The sequence below is a fragment of the Ursus arctos genome, unplaced genomic scaffold, assembly GCF_023065955.2.
Source record: "Ursus arctos isolate Adak ecotype North America unplaced genomic scaffold, UrsArc2.0 scaffold_23, whole genome shotgun sequence".
Lineage (NCBI taxonomy): Eukaryota > Metazoa > Chordata > Mammalia > Carnivora > Ursidae > Ursus > Ursus arctos.
This window is the reverse complement of record NW_026622908.1, coordinates 14,726,465-14,749,303: the sequence shown is the minus strand read 5'-3', so window position 1 is coordinate 14,749,303 and position 22,839 is coordinate 14,726,465. Positions and strand designations below refer to the sequence as shown.

Here is a 22,839-nt window from a genome sequence, read left to right as displayed (position 1 = left end):
TACCCAGGTGCCCCTATATATCTTTAATCATACATACCATTTGAAGGGCTTTTGATATCATTGGGTCATAGAGATTTCAATGTTGACCTATTACAGGGTATATTAATAAAAATAAAGTGCCCTAAGGTCACTTTTACTAGTCCTACATTTTACCGAGCTTGCTGTAATCCAGTGTAAGTATTACCAGCAAATTAATTGTCTGTATTCCACCCTGCTGTACCACTTACAAACTTATGTGGTCTTGGGCAAAACGTCTAACATTTCTGTGCCTCAGTTGTTTTCTCTGTATTTACAGTAACTTCCTCACTGAGCCATTATGAGGACCAAATAAAGTAAATTAAAAAAAGCATGTAGAACAGTGCCCGGAACTGAGTAAGGTCTTAATGAGTTATTATTGTTGTTATTATTATTAAAGATGAAGAAACTTTGAAGGAACAGAGAAGTTGAAGGCACTGGTTCATATGAAATGCTTGGCAAAGAGAAGTACATGGATTTAAACCCACACTTTGACACTTAATGAAGCAATCAGCCTACGGATACAGAAAAGAAGTATTGCTGAGCTTTTTCTTTCCAACTTCTAAAGGTGATGGGGGGGAAAAAAGCCAGTACCTTAGAATATTATCTATGCATTTAAAAACCTAATTTATTGCAAGTGATTTATATTTTTAAAAATAAGCTTTATTTTTTTCTTTTTTAAAAGATTTTATTTATTTATGTGAGAGAGAGAAAAAGAGAGAGAGAGAGTGCATATGCGAGGGGAGAGGAAGAAGGAGAAACAGACTCCCTGCTGAGCAGGAAGCCAGACATGGGGCTCAACCCCAGGACCCCAAGATCATGACCAGAGCTGTAGGCAGGCGCCCCAAGCTTTAATTTTTTAAAACCCTTAATCCTTGTAAGGTGATTTCTCCCAGTACTATATTTTCTATTAATCTGACTTTATTTTAGAAATTAACCATAATTGAGACACAGTTTTTAAATGAGCAAAGCAAAAGTATAGCATCACACTAAAATGTTCCCATCCTGTATATTCATTCATCTGTTCAATGCCTAACAATGTTTCAGTGAATACTATGCCCTAGCATGTCAAAACCTCAATACAACTATCCTGTAAATGAGAATAAATAACTTACTAACCTTGAGCTAGACCATTTTGATTGAGAATATTCTGATTAATTTACCCTCATACACATTTATCTTTTCAGTCTACGAAATAGCTTTGTACCAGGAGCAGAAAATCATCTTCATTTGTCAAATAATAATTATGCTGACGTCCTCTACATACCACCTTTTCTCTTCCTTGAGGATCTTTGTTTATATTAAAACGCAAACTAAATTCTTCTGATACTACTCAGTAAGGAAATAGTGTTGATGTTAGGTTTATAGAAATTGGGAAAATGGAAATAGAGATATAAGTTTACTCGGAAACACAGACCAAGCTTATTAATACAGCAGACTTCTGATTTTTTTAAGAAGACTTCTAGCTGTGTAGTATTTCTAATATAATATTTTCATTTGGAATGGACCGAATCATGTATCCTGTGAGGAAATCAGGAAAAGGTGACATTTGCCTGCATCTGTGGAAGATTCAAGTAATATAAACTAAAAGCTCAAAGCTAATAATTTAGAAGTTAAAAGAGTATTAAACCATATAAACATATATTTAAATAGTTGCAAATTACTAATTAAATCAAATTTACAAATGTACAAATTATGTTTGATAATTTCTTCATCTCAATCAGAAATAGCTTAAGTTTCTATGATACACATTCAATAGAAAACTAAACCATAAAACTTGAATTGTAATTTGGAAACTACAACAATATACTGTTGTTGGCTATCAACATCTCTTGCTTTCTGTGCCTTTTGCATATATGGGTGTAATTCCATTTTTCTTAAAAGGTTTCCGGATTTTCCTTTAACATGTGAAAGAGTAAAAATTTAAAAGGACAAATGTGAAGATTAAGCTTTAGTGTGGGTCTTAGACAATGGTTTCTTGGACATGGATTGGTAGCTTTAATGTAATTGCCATTTTACTTGGAAATATGACTACAGTTTAATGCCTATGGGAATGACTGGCTCTTATGCTTAAAAACTAGTGTATTCAAAACAACATGGTAGTCAAGCCACTAAATTCTTCAGGTTTTCAGAGGAAGTTTCTGGAATAAGAAGTCTTCGCTTGAGAGTATCTGTCCCAGCTGAAGTTAACCGTACACCAAAATACCCATTGTTCAGATAATGACCTTAGTCACAAATCAGTGTCTATTTTGTCAGGAGCCTCCTAATTATTAAAAAACAAACAAAAACCAAACAAACAAACAAAAAAACCAAACAAAAACAAAAACAAAAAGGCTAAGAGTTGTGGTGACCAAGCTAAAATATTTTTATCAAGACAATCAGTGCTCGCTTCCGCAGCACATATACTAAAAAATTGGAACAAGACAATTAGGCTTCATTCTGAGACTAAAGAAAATATCTTCTCTTTTTTTGGAAATATCAATAGCACAGCTCAGATCATGTCAGTAACCTGCTTAAACACATTAGGTGGCTTATCTTCCCTGAAAGAATAAAGGCTAAAGTGCTTGTTTTGACATTCAAATCCCATTGCAAATTGGCCCAATTTAGACTCCTTATCTTCCAATCTCTGTCTCACACAACCCACAGTCCAGCTACATTACTATTCAGTCGACAACTATGTTGAATGGCTGCCAAGGGCTGCATGTTTTGCTAGATAAACTAAAACTGTCCCCTGCATTTAAGAATACAGAATTTGATGAAGGGAGTTATCCTAAGAAACTCATAAATAAAAAACAAAACAACATACCTATTTTACCAAATATATGAAAAAATATATTCTAAACATTCAGAGGAATTATTATTTTAGTATCTCAGGTGGTTTGGGGGATGGCTTTAAAGACTGATTTTGCTTTCTCAACTGTAAATTGCTTTCTCATGCCTTTCTGTGGTTGTCCATGATGTTCCTTTTACCTGTACTACTTTTCCTTCTCATACCTGAACTTTATGGAAAAATCCTATTCCTGAGGAGTTTATGCAAATGTCTCCTCCATTAAGCTACTTTGCAGCTTCCTTTCTACTTGTGTCAGAACTTACCACTCCCATCACTGTGTTTCCACAACATAGTATTCATAAGTTTACTATAACACTAATCATGCTGCATTTTAAGTGGCAGTCTTCCCACTAAATAATGCACGATATGTAGCATTAGTCAAGATCCATACATAAGATTTTAAAAAGTGCTTTTTTAAAATAAAAAAAAAATAATGGAATTCTGAAACTAAATAGAATTTAGGAGATTATTTGAGGTCGGTTAGAAATTCTGGGTAAGATACTTCTAAGAAATTTTAAGCTGGATTGTCTTATCCTAGATCCAACCAATTATAGGAATAGGTAGGTTAAAACTAAGGAAGCTAATATCTTGAACCCAATCTTCAGGAGATCAGTTTGTTTCATTCCGTTCCATCATCAGCTGCATCCCAAACTCTTAAATGACTTTTTCATAAATTAATGCAATGGTAGCAACAGACTATGAGCATAAATGAGACTGCTTTGCCTAAAATTACTAGTACATCTCCAATAGGGTTTTACGTGTGATCGAACTTTCATTTGATAAGCTGTATGTTGAGACCTGCAAGGCTCGGAGGGACAGTAATAAAAATATAACTTCTATATGTGAGAAACAGACACAGAGTAAAAAGTAATATTCTACCTATTTTTTACTAAAATATTTAGTAAATATATTACTATAATATTTACTATATTTACTAATATTTTACTTACATAGTCTGAATATACAAAACATATTCATTCGAGTAACAATATAGTTCATTGAATGAACTATATTACTATTTCACCATAATGGCATTCATAAACTTGATATTCATGGATTCTATATTCTTGACCACATTAAGAATACACAATATAATTCCACTTGTGATTTATTCACTTACAAAGTTGAATAGTATGAGTCACTTAGCTTTAGATCAAAGCCAGCATGAACACATGATATTTTTCTCTCCTCATCTTCTCTCCATTCATCATTTAAGTAAATAATAACTCTTGAAAAGTCACACATGCAAACATTTCTTTTGAAAAATGGGCCCTGGCATAGGGCAGGATAAAAGTCCAACTGAAGATACTAGGTTAGATTAAAAAACTAAAGCCAATACATATAATACTTCCTTGGTTCTTAGCCTGGGCATAATAGTTTTAGATACTCTTAAGAGTGAATTGTCAAATTCAGTGTTGATCTATCACTTGAACGTAATCTACAGTCCGCTGTGTATGGAAATAAGAAAAAGTATTTTTTAAACCATTTCAATTAATTCTCTAGCCACTATAATATTTTTTACAACATAGACGATAAAATGATAGCAAAAATTGAAAAGATGGCAAGCACGGACTGTGTCTACATGGTGTTATAAATGTAACTTTTAGTGACATTATGATTCAGAGGGAATTTTATCTGCTTTGGTAGATATTTCTGCAGTTTTGATTTGGGAATTCTTTGAGATATATGGCTTATGAAAGTGAAGCATCTGCTCTCAAAATGTTAAGAAACAAATTAAGGCAAAGGTTGATATTAAATAAAGATTTAAGATCTTTGTGGAGTGATGTTAGTCAAAAAAGGCTGAGAGATGAGTAGGTTTTGAATTGCATACTAATTCAGTATTTTGCAAGTGTCTCTTGTATACAAGAATTCAAACAGCCCTCACACAGTGCACACACCATGTCTGTCTTGTTCAGCCCCATATCCCCAAAGCTTAACACAATGTAACACAGAATAAGTGCTAAATAAGTATTATGAAATGAATTATGGTAATTTTAATGCTATGACAGATACAGATAAGCAAACATGTCATTGTGTTACATGATAAAGATTATAACAGAATAACAAATACCAAGCTCTGTCAAAAAAAAAAAAAAAACACTTCAAAGAGGAAGAAATACTTGAAGAATACTTGAGAGAAAGTTTGAGGAAAAAGAAAGAGCTTTCCAAGGGAATAGGCAGAGGGAGGAAATACTTCCTATTGTACCAAACTAAAATAGCTACATAAATCCTGATATAAACTGATTTAGGAAAACATAATGGACTTAATTTGACTGAGCTTCAGGTTCAGCTTGGCTTCAGTCAGAACCTGATTCATACTCAAACATTACAGTAATACCAATCTCTTGGCTCTGCTTCCTCTGGGTCTTCTCTATCATTAGTCTCCATAGATAGTTGCTGACAACACCAGGTTCTTGTCTTATGTTTGCATCAAGTCTCAGTTCCAGTCTCATACCCTTTCCCCAAGCTCAGAAGGTAAGCAGAGCATCCTAACTAAGGTCTTGAAGTCCACTCTGCTTAGACAGGCTTAGTCTCACTTCTACATCAGTAGGATACTCTGTGGTCATAAGTCAAGCTCTCTCAGAGAATATGGTTTTATCCACTAACATTATGATTAGAATGTGACAAAGTAAGGCTTCTTAGAAGAAACTTTGCTAACAGTTCCCATAAACAAGGGGAAAATATGCTCTGCTGCAACTATTATACCCCATAAATGCCAAGACAGGCTTTATATATTTAGTCCTGAAACCATCCACTGGGGAAAAAAAATCAGTTTCTTGACATAAGGAAGATAAAATCCATTGACATTTGCCTCCTATTGTAACCTGAATATATAGAAACACAGGAAGTCATTAACATCAACAACTTCTGTAACCACAGGTTCTCAGAGTAGAAGAATCTTTAGCCCAGTTTCTAACCAGATGGTTAAATACGACATCTCTCAGTGGTTATGCAAGTATAAATTTATGCCTAGGTCCAATCCCTGCATGAAATGAAAAACAGGAACATGAAGGGCCCACATGGATTCCACCCTGAAATAGAACAAATCACACAGGCTAGGCCAATCTGAGACCCCTGGAGGAGTTTCTGTAAACAGCCTAAGATTAGCCACTTCCTCCTCCCCCTACGAATTAAATAAAAATTTCTCTTAATGGGAGGAAGAGAAAATCTCAATGTTGCCTTGGGGACACATTAAACTTCTATATGAGGCTTGGTTTTTATCTATTTTAGCTGCAAAAGAGTATAGAGCCAGGAACCTTGAGAGCAGAGGTTAAGGCCACAGTTTTCAGACTCCTTGAGTTAAGAATGATGGTTTGGCTATGGCCCCAGCCTAATATTACGAAGGCCTTGACTTTAAAAAGTGGGGAAAGTTAAAATGGGTCTCCCAGAAATAGCAAGGTGTCCGTCAACTGTACTGGTCAACACTATTAATTTAGCATTTGAGGCCTACTATTCTATCTATACTTAATTTACCTTCCACTGCCATACAACTTGAATCTTTCACTCTAGCCAAGCAGACCTTTTCTTGTCACTCTCCTACCAAAAACTAGAAATGAGAACTATTCCTACTATAATTGATAGAAGAGTCAAATCAAATGAGCAATATCCCATAAGGAATTCATTAGCTCAATGACTGAAATAATTGGAAGGAAGGCTAACCTCAGGCACACCTTAAAGCAGGAACACAAACTACATCAAAGAGTAGGAAAGGGGTTGATTCTCCAAGAAAAATCTAGAATATTCATGTTAGAAGAGGCACGTATGTAATTGTGGCAAAACATAAACTAACAAACACATGAATGCATTGACACACAACTGAATACTTTATGATACCATATATTGTGATCAATCTATGTCATTTCATTTCCTAGGAACGCCTTCCTCCTTTCTTTTAACAGTCTGTCCTTGTTTAAAATTTCTTTCCTTTCCTATTCTCTTTGGGCCACATTGATCTATTTTTTCTGGAACTTCAAAACATATCTCCTTTTTCATTGATTTTTTCCTTTGGCATACACTATAATGAATAGTTACCTCATTTTTCCCCTGAGTGATGAGTTCCAACTTACAAGCAACTTCTGTGTGCTATGAGAGTTAAATTCTAAAGTTCACTGTATGATAGATAGAAAACCCTTACCTTAAGAAACAGTATAATATACTGTGTTAGTGTTCCAGGATGGCTTAGCAAGATTTAATTAATTCATCATGTGACTGATGTACAGTATTAAAATTCTAATTTGATTTTCCAGAACCATCCTAAATCCTTTACTGTTTTCTAACACCTGCCACTTACACTAGAAGAGGGAAAACAAACAAACAAACAAAAAAACAAAAAAACAAACAAAAAATATTGCTTCTACTTCTTGCCCCATTGGACCTGAGAGGTGGAGGGGGTGCTCACTACCAATCATTTGCGATGGCTCCCATATTCTGATGAGGGCATTCTGTATTACAAAGGCTGGAGTCATGCAAAAGGCACAGATGTTCTAAGGCGGGTTAAGTGAAAAGGGGACAGAGGATACAGAACATAATGTGATATTTGTGGGGGATGAGTCTCATGTGGATGAGGATTAAAATGGTGGCCAAGTCAAGGCTCATGAGGATGTACATTAAAAAAAAATAGTAAGGGAAGATGAACACAAATAAAGAGATATTCTGACATAGAATCATAGAATACAAGCCCTGGAGAAGACTCTTACTAGCTTAACTTTCAGGAAACTAAAGACTAAAATTAACCTGACATGGATACATCTACACAGGGACTATATTGTAAAATTCTCCATGCAGGCTCTCCTTTTGCCCATGGCTGCCTATTCCTTCTTTGTAAGCATCTACCACTGAAGATTCTAACACTGACCATGTTCAGGATGAGATGAGAACACAAGCCTAAGACTGAAAGAATGACCCTACCTACTGTTGGGAACTCATGAATGAGAATGGGGCAAGGGATGCCACTGAGGTCTGGGATATCAGGGAGAACAGGGTTGAAGCTGTGCCCACACAATATATACATTCATGGGTGTGTATCAAAGTACATTGTATATATACTACAAAACTGTATTTTGTATATATGTGTATACGGTACATTGTATGTATGTTACTCAGTAAGTATTAATGTAGTGAATGAACGTCCTCTCTAACACTAGAAGCAGACACCATGTTTTAGTCTCCTTTTAATTAATTCCTAACCTTTATTTCTTAAAAATTATTTATTTGAGAGAGAAAGAGAGTGATAGAGAGAATGTTGGGGGAGGGACAGAGGAAGAGCGAGAGAGAGTCTCAAGCATACTACCTGCTGAGCCCAGAGCCTGACATGGGACTCGATCTCAAGACCCTGAGATCATGACCTGAGCCAAAATCAAGAGTCGGACACTTATCCAACTGAGCTACCCAGGTGCCCCTAATTCCTAACCTTGTACAATGTCTTACATTTTAGTAGGTCTTACATTATATTGTTGACCGATAGATAATAAACAATGTATATATTTGAATTTCCACTAATCCACTTATTCTTTTCACCATTTGCTGTGATGAAATGCCCCTTCTAATTCAAATTTAAAAGTATCTTCATATGTATTTTATTGAGCTAATGGAACTTCATTTTTAACAGTTCGTCATTTAAAGGATGACAATAATAAGGATATGAGATAAATTGTTAAGAATAGTTTAGTTTGGCTTTCAAGGCAAAACAAGACAAAAAAAAATGACAAAGCTCTCAGTGGTTATTGTGTTTTCACCAGAAATTATGAAATATGTAGCATTTATATGTATCGGGTGATTTCCAAAATCCATGCTCTTGGCTCTGCTACAGAACTCAACACTTCTCTACATGCTTTTGCTTTGAGACTTTTCTCCCTTACGACCTTTAAAATAGAGCCTAAATTCTGAAATTTGGCTGAGAGCCAAATATTCAGTGGAAAAGAAGAACTATGAGACACTGAATTGTACTTAACTACTGTGGCATCAGATAAGAATTCTGAGGGAAACATCAGCAGGACAGATAGAGGGGAATGATAATTTCTTCAATGTTAATGAAAAATAAACCGATAAATGATGAAATCAGGATTCTTATGTTACCAGAGATGTTATACCAATACCCCTGGATCTTTATCTTTTTGAAATTAATCATAAATCACTTTCAAGAAAGTCTGATCTAAAAATCATGTGATTGCAAGCATTAATTAGGAAAGTCACAGTGACATATGTATTTGTAGAACACTTTGATTTTCAGATTCATTACCTCCAGTCCTCAGAGCAACTCATACGAATGGCCCAGCAATTTTTGAGTAATACAGTAGGCAGGGAGTAATACAGTAGGCAGAATGTTGGAGTGGGAACTGAGGAGACACCTCATATCCATTAAATATGTATTCTAAGCCCTGTCCCTGCACAAGGCATTTTTTTTTTCATACATTGCCTCAATCCCATAGTCAGTTCTGTAAAGTGGATATCCCACTAAGAACAGGCAGAGAAATATTAAGTAACTTTCACAAACTCTAATATCTATGTATGAGTCACAGCTAGAGGTGTCCTATATGGCAAAGCCCCGCCATCTTTTATCATGATGCCTCATGAGAGTCAGAAGACACACTAGGGCCTGACAATACAGGATAGAGAAAATTACAGACTAACCTCTGTATCTAATTATCCATGTAATACTAGGCAAGCTACTCATCATGCTTTCTTGGCCTCACTCTCACATTCTCATAAGAGAAGCTCATGAACCTAGCTCTTCCCATCTATGAGTTTAGTCAGGTTAATGTAGATAATACATGATTGTCTCTAATATCTTTGCCTCCTTATTTAGTGTACTAGTCAATGTTCAAATAAGGCATCTCACTTCTAAAGGCTAGATAATCTTTTAAAGATGAACACAGGGAAGAGTTTCCTCTGCCTACTTTTATCTGGAGTTGGAAGAAAATACAGAAGTTTAATTTCCAGCACACACAAAAGAGTTTCAGTTTCCCAACTCTTAACGAAGTAAAGTAAAATTTCCAACTACTTTCAAAAACCTATGACACCCTGAGAAGAGAACAGTTTCAGGATGTCAGTGCTAAAACTAACACAGACTCACTGGATCCAGAACAAACTACTGGCCTCACCAAAATGCACTGAGCACCTGCTGGCATCATGGGACCTCACTGACCAAGCAGCCAACTGAAACCAGGGTTCTCATGCAATCAACACCTGTTCTCTTTCCAGTGCCTCACGAACTTTCCTCTAGAAATGTCTCTCTTGTTAGAGAAAAGTGAATGCTCATACACATCTCTAGGCTACCAAGAATTTTCTTTGAAGTCTGGCATTTTATTATAAAAATTAATTTAGGTTTTATTCTACTTCCTACCAAGCCCTCCTTTATTTTAATATTGAACTTTAATGGGATAACTTAGCAAATAAAATAAATGCTCCTGAAGTTTGTGACCTTTTTCTCTGCATAGTCATGTGTTCCAGGATGTGGATAACTGTACTTGACTTTGAGCAGCTTGGTTTGCCCTACGTAGATTCTGTAATTTGCCTCATATGGACTGTAACCCCAGAACGTGATCAATCACCACATTCTGGAATACCATTATAATATGTCTATCCTATATTATATCATTAGAATAACAGCATTTCCTAGATACTCACTAGTTAACAGGCATTGTGCTGAATGTTTTGATGTTGTTGCTGTTGTTTCATTTAATATTCTTAACTACTCTGTGAGGTAGAGATTTGTACACCCTTATAGAAATAGAAACATATAGAGATTCACTGAATTATCTGATTGACAGAAATCAAACAACTAAGAAGTATCAGAGCAACCTCTGAACTCCAGCTTGACTAGGGTCTAAGCAATTATCTCTGTATTGTTGTTTATGCAGAATGGCAATTTTAATTCACATGAAGATATGGTTATTTTATAGGGTCTATTCTTAGGTAGACAAGTCCTACAGCAACCAGTCAGTGTTCAGTTAAAATGTGTAGCTCAAAAAATTATAAAAATAAATGCCACAGACTTTTGGATTAACTTATAAAAAGCAGAATGTGAGACTATTAAATCTAAGATTATATTTGTAGTTTATATATTTTTCTACTCATAAATTAGAGCAAGAACTTTCTGTATAGAATTTTCAGAGAACATGAACAAGTATATTTAGCTTTTGAGAACTCAAATTATAGACCAGGAAAAAGCAAAGAACAAGCAAAATGAAAGCTAAAACTTGAGAATGTGAAAATAAGATACAAACATGGGAAATGTAGGTAGTTCATTGGTCATCTAAAAATAAGCAAAACACCACTCTCAATAATAGGATCCACCACAGCTGACTCAAGGGACAAGCAATGGTTTTTCCAGCATTCTTGAGGACATGAAATGTATCCCCATGTCATGTAGCACAATGAGCTTTGAAAAAGCCCGACAGTGATGGGTGAGACCATACACAGCCATAGGAAGCTGGGGGATCAGAAGGCATTGATGAGTTTCCACAGTGTGCAAATTTATATTAAGCAGTAAAACAATCAGAAATCATGGTGACTTGCAGAACTTGCTCGACGCTTCCGATAGAGCCTTATTATTATTTTTTAAAAGTAAATGTCTACACAATTAAATCAGAGAATCTTTGAAAGAGGTTCAGAGAACGTACTCCGCAAATCCCCTGCTTTTCAACTGAGGAAACAGGTCTGGGGTGGCTTTCTCTGGCTGGATCCACCCAAGGCCTGTTCTTAGCCAGTGTGTCTCTTGTTAAGTTCTTTCCACTCCAGAGTAGTTCAGCAGTGACTCAGGAAGAAACCAATCACAGCAGAGAGTTGGGATAGAGGGGTTTTGCTGTGTCTTTTTCCTGTTTACTCAGTGATTTTCAGTGTACTCTGGGGTCAGAGCAGAGGTGAAAGCTTTGCAGTCTCAGCAGAAGCAACATGACTCTGGAGTCAGCAGCAGCGACTTCTCTCTTTTCATGCTGATAATCAGCATGTTCCATGATTTTTCCCCCTGAAAACTTAGCCTAAAACCTTATCAAGCTGATACAATGATTTCTAGACTCTAGAATCTTTTGTACTTCTGAAGAGAATAATGCTTGCACGTTAAGTACGTTTTCTATAACTGGTTATAAATTATCAGTAGCATACCTGATTTTATACTTTAAGATAAGAACCCACCCACTATTTTATAGAGCCCTTTGTCAAATGCTTCCCAGAAAGAGCTTTATGAATAAAGATTATGGCTGTATTTCACCATGCCAACCTGAGACTCTCATCATAAAAATTTCACCACAATCCTTGATTTTCAGTATGAAGTGCTGTATAACCTAAGGTACTGAGGCCTATTCCAAAAAACAAAGTAACAATTTTTCATCTGCTATCAGGAAGACACAATACCAGGATACCTTTGAGGAGAAATATCTATATATTTGTGTCTGTCTCTACCTCTAACCAGTTTAGTGAACTCCGCTAGGTATTATGCAATATGCAATGGCCACTTATCAATACTTCCATTAGCACACCCTGTATGTTATCAGAAAGGCCACTTTTTAATTTATCATTTTGAATTATAGTAGATGTACTCAATTCCTAGTAGAGTATTTTCAGCAGGCATTTAAAGAAACGATGGTTGTTGGGGTTATTTCATTTTACAACATCACATTAGCATTAACTTTTCATTTTACCATGGCAGCCAAAGTATGCATATTATATGAACTTAGATTGTTCTTCTTAAGACAGAATGAGTTGAAGGCCCCTAGGCACAGCCATTGAGAGATCAGAGTTATATTAAAAAATTCCACAAAGGAAGTGAAGGTTTCTATCAATTGGTCCATCTTTGTAAAGTCATATTAGAAATGAGCAATTCAGCTCCTCAGTTCATAGAGCTCTCTGCTGGTCTCTCCTTAAGGGAATTGAAGAGAAGTACAAGATAACTCTTATCCCATGGGAGTTTATTCTCTATTTGATAAAACTGCACTGAAAGCTGAAAGCTACACCCAATATCTTACAGCAAAACATTTAAATGCAAGATTAAATGCAGAAAATAAACATTTTACATTGCTATCAATGCCACAGAAATGGATACTCTGGGCATCCAATACAGGGAAAATTTGATGTTTTAAGACGCTCCTTGGAAGAGTTTGATCTGAATTTATCTGAGGATGATATGCAAATGTAAGAAAAATAGGAAAACATTCTGTCAAGTATGTCAATATAGTATAAAAGCCTGTCGACAAAAGAGCTATAGTTGGCCATAGATTACTATGATCAGAAATTATCTAGAATAAGTGCCATAATATAGGGATCATTGTAGGGAGCCATTGTTGATCAACTTATCACGACCCTTAACCAAAGCACTGATTTTCAAACTTTAGTGTGTATGGACATAATGAGGTATTTCTAAAATCTAGGATTCCTAGATTGTATCCACAGAGTTTACATACAAAGAATCTGGGATGGGACCCTAGAAGCCCCATGTATCACAAGTGTACTGGTGATTCTAATGCAAATGCTCCACGGACTATACTTGGGCTTTGGAAACTACCCTGCTAAAGCACGATTCTCCAGTTGATTCCTGTCCTGAATGAGACTGACAGAATGAAACAGTTACCTATGTCAATCACATACGTAGGTTTTTTTCATTAACTAGATTTAGAGAGTGCAGTTAGAGCAGGCATTGGACCATCCAAATACCTGACGTTTCTTAGAAAGTGGCAGAGCGCTGGGCACAGAGTAGACAGCTAATAAATATAAATAGTTGATCATGGTGGCATTACAACTATCGTTAGTCATGTGGCAACTGGTTATAGTTCTAAGCATCTCAAGAAGTTAGGACCTCTAATTCCTTCTAACTAAGCAAAAATCCTTTTACGAAGTGGCCTTTTACTTTCTGGTCAGAGATGGTCTTCTGGGCTGCAATTAGCTGGATCCTCACCCTCCATCCCAAGATCATAGAACAGAATCTGTTCTTTAGATCTCCTTGCATATCCTTAGAAACTATGCTCTTCATTTCCTGAGACAAAGAAACCACCAGTGTAAAGCCCACTTCATAAAGCCCCAAATCACCCATGATGATGAAGATTTTCTTTTTTATGCTGACCTCAGCACAGCTGGAATTTCTGCAGAGTAGTTAGTCATTTCTAGGTTCCAAGACATATCCAGAAAGATAAATATAATCAGATTCTCAGAGAATAAAGTGACCGAATGTGTGTATGTATTGTGATCATGTGGTTTGACAGGGATATGTAATGTTTATAAATGTTTATATTTATTCCTCTGGCTACTAGAGGATAGTGTAACACTTTTTTTAAAAATATGGTATTTGTTGGATATCATATGAGACCTTAAATTCTGTTATTCTTAGGAACCAGTTAATTGTCTTATGACTTAAGTTATACTTTAGCAGAGTAGCTTTATTTTCATCTGGTATCAGGGAGACATGATACCAAGAAATCTTTGAGGGAAGATATTTATTTTAGCGTAAAATGCAATGGACCAAACATCATGAGACCCAACTTCTTATCTTTATTTTTGGTTACAAGTAACTGTGTTGACTGGGTTAATCTTCAGCTGTAAATAAAAGACAATAGAAAGGGTCCTTACTTGGCTCAAAATATTGTTAACAAACTATAATACACCAGCACCTTGCTAAGATTTGAGATTTTTTTTTAATAAGAATTTAAAGAAGGAAACAAGTCATTTATGGAAATAACTTAAAGGCAATTTTTAAATACAGCAACCATGGGTCAACTTCTAGTATTTAATGATAACTGCTCAAAAGTTAGGGTTGGCTTACTAGGAACTATTTAAAGTCAATACATTTTCTAATATAGATAGGAAAAGATGATTAATACTATTAAACCATCTTGAAAATGATTCACCCAATATACAGGACACATTCAAAATTAACACAGTATTTAAAATCAGCATGTTAACATTTTCTATAAACCAAATAGTCTTACCTAGAATATTAAGTTATCGTAAATATCTTTTCTTATAAAGATTTCAGTTCAACCATTCTGAATTGAAAATAACAAGATGGGGTGTAAATTAGTGATCTATAAATCTATATTTGAAATATCATGGACAATTATAATAATATTTGACTTCTTCATGATTCAAAACACTAGGAGAGTAAAATGAGACTAGAATTCAAGTATTTGATATTGTCAATAAAACAGTAAATGCTGTTTTTGTCATCTTCCTTATTGTCACAGTAGCAGGGTAAGTAGTAAGGCTGGTACTCACACTTGTACTAGTGTAGTGGCAATAACATTTGGAATTGGAGAAAGTCTGGGTCCACGTTGGTTTATCACTTACTATCACTACTATGCAGTTTCTTCATTTATAAAAATAGGAGTAATAAAACGATTTGATCTACAGAGTGCTTGTGAAAGTCAAATGTAAAAGAACTCCATAGATTATGAAATTCTTCGCATAAGTTGATTTTCATTATTATTGTTATAAATTATATGTAAACAGAGGCTTTGTCTTTACCCTTCCTTATATTCTGGTCTTTATCTAGCTTAATGATGTGCACTGGAAATGCTCTAAATCTAATTATTTTCATTAAGCTTTTTTATAGCTGTTGGTGCCCTTTAAAATCAACTAATCTATTCTAGACATTTTACAGATTAGAAAAATCACTCAGGAGGGATGTTAAAACCTTGCCCAAGTGACAACTGCTTCTTGGCAACTGAGCGGGACCTTATCTTGACTTTTTATTAGAGTTCTCCAATTACTTCACTAGCATTACATAATTCATTTCTTTAACACTAAATCTCCAAAGCAGGTCTTTCAGGGTATTAGGAAATGTTCTATGTAAAAGGGATCTAGGGTCTAATAAACAAAATTCTAGATTAAATGAAATTAACAAATTTTATAAAAGGTAAATCACATACATTCTCAAATACGTTAGACTGTGCTGTGATGGAAGTTATATTACCTGTTTAACAAGGATAAAAATATACATACATATGTAAGTGTGAGTATATTTATGTATATATATGTATATATTATGTATATAGAACATTCACAGCACTGCTTGATATATAGGAAATGATATATATGTGTGCCTATCATTAATATCACAATGGTAATAATGATGATCATGATGATGAAATGTTCATAACCTTAAAAGTCATTTAAAGCACATTCCAGAATCCAGGAATGATATTTATAGTCTCATTACTGACTACTGATGAAATACACTTCAGAAACATAAAGAAGCATTTTTCTCCTATGGGACTGTTTTTAATCATAATTTCCATACAGTATTGAGAAAAAAAAAAAAGAACACTAAGTTTAAGGCAGAACACAGATTAAGAGCTCCTCAACTTGCCTCTGTCTTTGCTACCATCCTCCCCACTGACACAAACACATATTAGATATATGTGTGTGATGTAGGTCCAATTACATTACTTTACTGGCCTTTGAATTCTCTTATTTAATAAAGTCAAGATAAATGAACTCTACCTCACAGATGTCTTGTGAGAACTATTCAGATTCGTAGGCATGAATTATCTTCAAGTTATAATATAAGTGGAAGGTATAAATACTGTTCTTGCGGACAATGGAACATATTTCTTTTTAGACATATCTGCTCAACTTTCCACCTGTTGTATTTTATTTTCCCATGCTAGGGATACGTGCATATGTATGTTAAAAACATACTGCCACACCACTGAGATTAAAAGGATGGAACTCTTTCCCTGCTTCTACTGTTACCTCATTTTCATTTTCAGATAGACACCCAAGCACTAAGTCTCAATCATAAATATTCAATGAATATATGTATACATATTATATATATATACATATATATTTATAATATATATATTATTTTTTTCAATTACTATATTTTAAATGAATACAACTTGACTCTTGAATGTAGGGTGAAAAGATCTAGCCTACAAAGTAGATTCTATGTTGCTCAATGCTCCATTAAAAGTTTTAAATGAAGGACAAATTCCACACTGGTACTATCCTGTATGATGGTATCATCAAGCAAAAAATTACGTGGTAATTTCTACATAGTATTTTGGCAGATAAAATGCATGTATAACTAGACTTAAACAAGTACTCCCTATGACAGGAAATAAATTTAAACATTACATTTTAATATTTAGTCACTCAATTAGTCATATTTATGACATGTGCATGATGCACAGGCAAAAACAACTGTGAAAAGGCAGTTACCTTCAAGAAACATAATCTAATAGAAGAGGAGCCATGGACATATGTATTTATAACAACAACAAAAACCTAGAATGTGAACGCTTTCATATATAGGACAAATTTTTTGTAGAAGTCAGAGACAGGAAATATGCCTTTATATAAAGAGTTAACCACAGGCATTTGGGAAGAGGATGGTATAATGTATATATATATACACATATTTTTTTTCTCAATGAGATCTTAATAAATAGAGGAAGGAGAAATATTCATTAGAAATTATTTTGAAAAAATAACATGAACAGTAATTGGAAAGGGTAAATCATTCTTGTAGGATATAGGCAGGTTACATGAAACTGGCAAAGTTCTGGGGGAAAAAAGATTTAGATCCTAGAGCACTAGGTTTATAACAAGGTCACACAGACTTAACAGAAATGTCAAACAAAGGTGGGAATAGGTCAGACTTGTGCTTAAGAAGGATTGTGTGGCTGTCAATGGGCAAGAAGCTTGTTTTGGAAAATCTGAAGGTGAGATTAGGTAGAAAACCATACAGGTGCATGACCTAGGGAAATGAAGAGGGCCAATCTTTCAGTCTCTCAGCCAGGCAATCAATGAGTCAAGATATAAAGAACCTTTTATTGCCAGGCACCCTATTGAGTACTGGTGCCATAGTGATGGACAAAGAGGTAAAGAAGACCTATATTAACCTAATATGCACAGAAATAAATATGTACTTTATATTGCTATAAATGCTAAGGAATGTCTGAGATGACTTAGGGGATATTAACAAAAATAAGAATGTAAGAAGGAGGAGGCATTTTCAGGGAGTTTAGCTTATTTGTGTTGAATCTGAGGTGCTGCCAAGAATATTGAGGTGAAAGTGTCTTCCAGGCATTGGGGAAGAGTTCATACCTAAGCTATTGATGTGTAATGTCAGCTTCATAAAGACAGGAATTGGATTTATTGGAATAGATGTGCTAACTGGAACAGAGATGACTAGAAGACAAAAAAATGCTGAAAAGAACATAGTTATTTAAACCATGATTACACTAGTATATACTTTATTTAAAAACCTCTTTTTCCTGTCTAAGTCTACTGTACGGTACTGTGCATTTGTAAAAAACAAAACAAAACAAAACAAAACAAAACAAAACACCCAAAAAAACAAAAAACACAAACACACACACACACAAAACAAAACCCCGATTTTTCCATTTATGAAATTGTACTTTCAACACTCAGTAAGACTTTCAATTAAAGAAAGAGAAATAGTATGGATGAAAGAACATTTAAAAAGTTGTTGTACCTCCTGTTTATGGAACTGCCCATACTATAAAACAAGTCATATGATACAAGAGTCTGTGAACAACAAATCAACGATAGGTTGGGAGACATAAAACTTCTTTTCAAACATCTCAAAATAAATATGCCAAGTTTTCTTAGAAGAATCCTCTGGTTGCAAAATGGAATTTGTTATTTCTACAAGTTCTTTTTCATTGGACAAAGATTAATGTCCTGTGACATCCAGAGCTATGAAGACTTTGTTTAACTTTTACTTTTCTGAATGCACTGTATTTTTTGTGAGGAAAGATAAACAACTAACTCATAAGGGAATTCTCTTTAGAACAATATTTACAATATTTATTATATATTTTTTCTACAAAGCACAATTAATTCATTATTGATACCTCATAGCTGTTCACTGTAAACCAAACCCACAGAATTTCTTAATGTATGCAGACTATTAGTGTATAGCATTGTTTCCTCAAAACTGCAATGCTAAAATGAAAACTGTTGAATGCTGGATAAGTAAGTAGCACCCACAGATATCAAAAAATAAAATTTTCACATTGAATTCTGAAGCTCATATAGAATAAATCAGGCCATAAAATAACATAAGCAAAAGGAATGTTCTCTTGTTCTTAATGAGAAGGTACAGAGCACATATTAACCTTCATATAAGTATATAAAAGGAAAACAAATAAAAGAGATGAATGAAAGATGGCAGGACTTTTTCTGCCGCTTATGGATACAATCCCTGATTTCACCAATCATCCCAAACAAAACTAAGACTTGATAGGCTTGAATGTTCAGAAAAACAAAATCTACCTCACGATGAACACTTTTCTGTGTTCTTTAAATTTGGTTTTCTGGCATTTCACTCTATTGGGAGAATGCTCTGTTCTTTTTGTAGAAATTTATTTATATATTTTGAGGAAAAACTGAAGAAACTAAAATTGTCATCAGTGTTACCACCACAAAGTAGATAGACATCAAGATTTATTTGTTATATATCTGACATTAAAGAAAATACAGATGTTAAGATACACAAAAATACCAATCCGAAGTTTAGCTTACCAGTGGGGACAGAATTGGAGTGCTGAAGTTCCAACTGATGAGAATCATCAGAAAGTTCAGTGAAACAGGTTAAAGTAAATTCTGGGTTGGAAGCATGCTCATGTCTGAAGTCTTCAGGAGAAAGATAATCCAGCTCAAACTTCACAGTTGACATTGCAAAATTCTTAAATAACTATGTAAGTCAAAGTTCACACTATTGAAGTTTTAAAAATCATAGGAGAAAGAAAAAAAAATCACTGTATTATAATCAGTGGTAACTTCAAGCTTTCCGGTGATTATTCTCACTTGGAAATCCAAAAGAGATAAAACATGCAGAGCTGACTCTCTAAGTTTTCTGTATTCATGCCTTTTCTAGGCAATTGACTTCAACAGGATGGATGGATTTTAGAGTTGTTTTTCTTGACGATATCTTGCTGCCTTAAAATGACAGCAGCACTAACCCCATCTCAGAGAGGCTGCAGTGAAAAGTAAAATGGGCTAAGTGAAGACATAGGCAAGGCTGCAGAGATGCTTTTAGTAACTTGGTATTGGAAGTTCTCATTCACATTTCTGTATACAAAAGATCAGCTGGGTGGGGCTAAGGACTGTAAGAGAATGAAACTTTTTTCCACTGGGCAGCTCATCAAGGAATGTTTTAATTTGGAAGGAAATTAATCCTGAATGATATTTCCAGGGTCAGGGTTGTGAGACTATAGTCCTGATGCTTATTGAAAGATAACTTATGATCGTGGAGATTAAAAGGTAAATTAAACTACAAATCTTCTGCACAACACAGAAACACTCAACAAAATGAAAAGGCAGGCAACCTGCAGAATGGAATAAAATATTTGCAAATCATGTATCTGATATCTAAATATCTAAAAAATATAAGGGACTCATACAATTTGGTAGTGGTAGTAGTAGTAGTAGTAGTAGTAGTAGTAGTAGTAGTAACAGTAGTAGTAGTAGTAGTAATTCAATTTTTTTAAATGGGCAAACAACTTTCTTGTCTGCCAAAGAAGACATACAAATGGCCAAAAGGTACATGAAACGGACCTAGACATCACTAATTATCAAGGAAATGTAAATCAAAGCCAAAATGAAGTATCACCTCATACCTGTGAAAATAGCTATCATCAAAGAGACAAGAAATATCAAGTGTTGGCAAAGATGTGGAGAAAAGGGGATACTTAAGCAACGGTGATGGGAGTGTAAATTAGTACAGCCACTATGGAAACATGATGGAAATTCTTCAAAGAATAAAAAACACAAAAAAAGAAAAACAAAAAAACACTACCATATGATCCAGCATTCTCACTTCTGGGTATACATCCAAATGAAATGAAATCACTGTCTCAAAGAGATATCTGCACCCTTTGTTCCCTGTAGCATTATTTACAGTACTCAAGGCATAGCCTATTTAAGTGTCTGCTAACAGATGAATAAAGAAAACGTGATATATAATGGAATATTTTCAGCCATAAAAAAAGGAAATCCTACCACTTGTGACAAAATGGAGTAAACTTGAGGGTGCTATGCTAAGTGAGATTGAGTCAAAGAAAACACAAATGCTGCATGATCTCACTTATATGTGTAATCTAGAAAAGCCATACATGTGGAAACAGAGTAGACTAGTGGTTGCCAGGAGTTGGGGGTGGGAGTAATGGGAGATATTGGTCAAAGGGTATAAACTTCCAGTTATAGGAATGTAATGTATGGCACAGTGACCATAGATAACAATACTGTATTACATACTTGACAGCTGCTAAGAGAGTAGATTTTTAACGTTCTCACCACCAAACAACAACAACAACAACAACAAACTATGAAGTGAAGTATGTATTAATGGACCTTGTTGTGGTAATCATTATGAAATATCTGCATATATCAAATTATCACATTATATACCTTAAACTTACAAAATGTTATATGCAATTATATCTCAATGAAGTTTAGGGGAAAAGGTGTATTTAAAATATGGTGGTCAAATAAGATACACAGCTTGAGAAATACAAAAGATTGATTTCACAATATGAGGAGGTGATCAGTGGAGGAGCAAATGCTAAAAAGACAGGGATTGAGGAGGCTGACACTGTTGTCCTATTTAAGAGGTAAAACACCTGATCCCTTTGAGTAGCTGGGCAGGAGGTTATGTTCATCATCCTAGAAAATTTAATTTAAGGGGCGCCTGGCTGGCTGAGTCAGCTAAGCATCCAACTCTTGATTTCGGCTCACGTCATGATCTCTGGGTTGTGAGATCGAGCCCTACGTCAGACTTCACACTGGGTATGGAGCCTGCTTAAGATTCTCTCTCTCTTTCCCTCTGTGCATCCCCACACCATGCACACATACACTCTCTTTCTCTCTCTCTCTCTTAAATTTTTTTTTTTTTAATTTAGGATCTCGTTCTTACTCGTTTTCTGTCCTTGAGTGCACGAACCGATGATAATCATGAGGAGGTACCCATTGACAGCTTGTCAAAAAATAATTTAGCAAAAGCGATCCTTCAGTGTAGGGAATCAAACTAGATGAAGTTCAGATTAGTTCTTTGATGGTCTTTTTAAATCTGTTATTTATTCATTAATTTATTTCTTCATTCAAGTGAGTATCAACCCTGTATTAGGTATTAACTTAGACACAACAATGTTAAGACAGGTTCAATGGAAAGGATGTAGGCCGCATCTGGTCTCAGTGGGAAAGAGAGTTGTAATTGGGATTTTAGTTATAACCGTAGTATTAGTTATGGCAATAGATGTGCTACACATGAAGAATGGCATATTTGAAGCAATCTGACTTTCTTTGTCCAGCACTCTTTGAGAAAGTACAATATATATATAAGAGGTTTGCAAATTCATTGTTGTTACGATATAAAAAGTATTCTGGGCAAAAAGTGGCATGTTTTACTCATTGTTAGTTATTATAACTGAACAAACAAGGAAAGAAAATTGTCTTTCTGTTCCGCATGCCTTTATAAACCATTGCTCATGGCTCGGGAATGACTGTCATTCCAACAGCAAGGACAACAAACAAAATGCTGTTCAAGCCTAGTCTACTACCGTTCTGGAACAGCCATGAAAGATTTGACTAACATGGCAAACATGGCCAAGTTTCATTGGTAATCATGTGACACTTTACTTATATAAGAAGGTAAAAGCAGAATAAAAATTATAAATAATAATTCTGCAAAATACTATCATTGCTTAAAATAAATATGAAAGTATCAGTACATAATTGGAATACATGACAAAGTGCTTTCATAGTAATATAGATTCTTACTTGTCTCCCTACCACCTACAGATTCTTAACGTCTGTGCTAAAGCTTCTAGAAAAGATACACATTGGTCAATAGTCAGAGAATGAATTGAGGAAAAGACGGTTGGTAGGAAAAAGAAAAGCAAATACAAGGAAATGAATAAAGGGTAAAAAAATGTGTATATACAATTGAAAGGGAAAAAGCAGGTTCTTAGAATCATGAAAGATGGGCTTTACAATCCTCAACTGAAATATTTGTCACGGTGTTTGGTAGGGAG

General features: G+C 34.9%; 1 protein-coding gene across 1 annotated transcript in view; it reads right to left on the bottom strand.

The window, feature by feature from the left end:
- ANO3 (anoctamin 3) overlaps window positions 1–19,869 on the bottom strand; it is a 394,322-nt gene extending 374,453 nt beyond the window's left edge. Inside the window, exon 1 of the mRNA XM_026512215.4 lies at window positions 19,331–19,869. Coding sequence (XP_026368000.2) covers window positions 19,331–19,484 — 154 coding nt within the window. The 5' untranslated portion in view covers window positions 19,485–19,869. The remainder of the gene's footprint in view (window positions 1–19,330) is intronic.
- Between the last annotated feature and the right edge of the window lie 2,970 nt (window positions 19,870–22,839).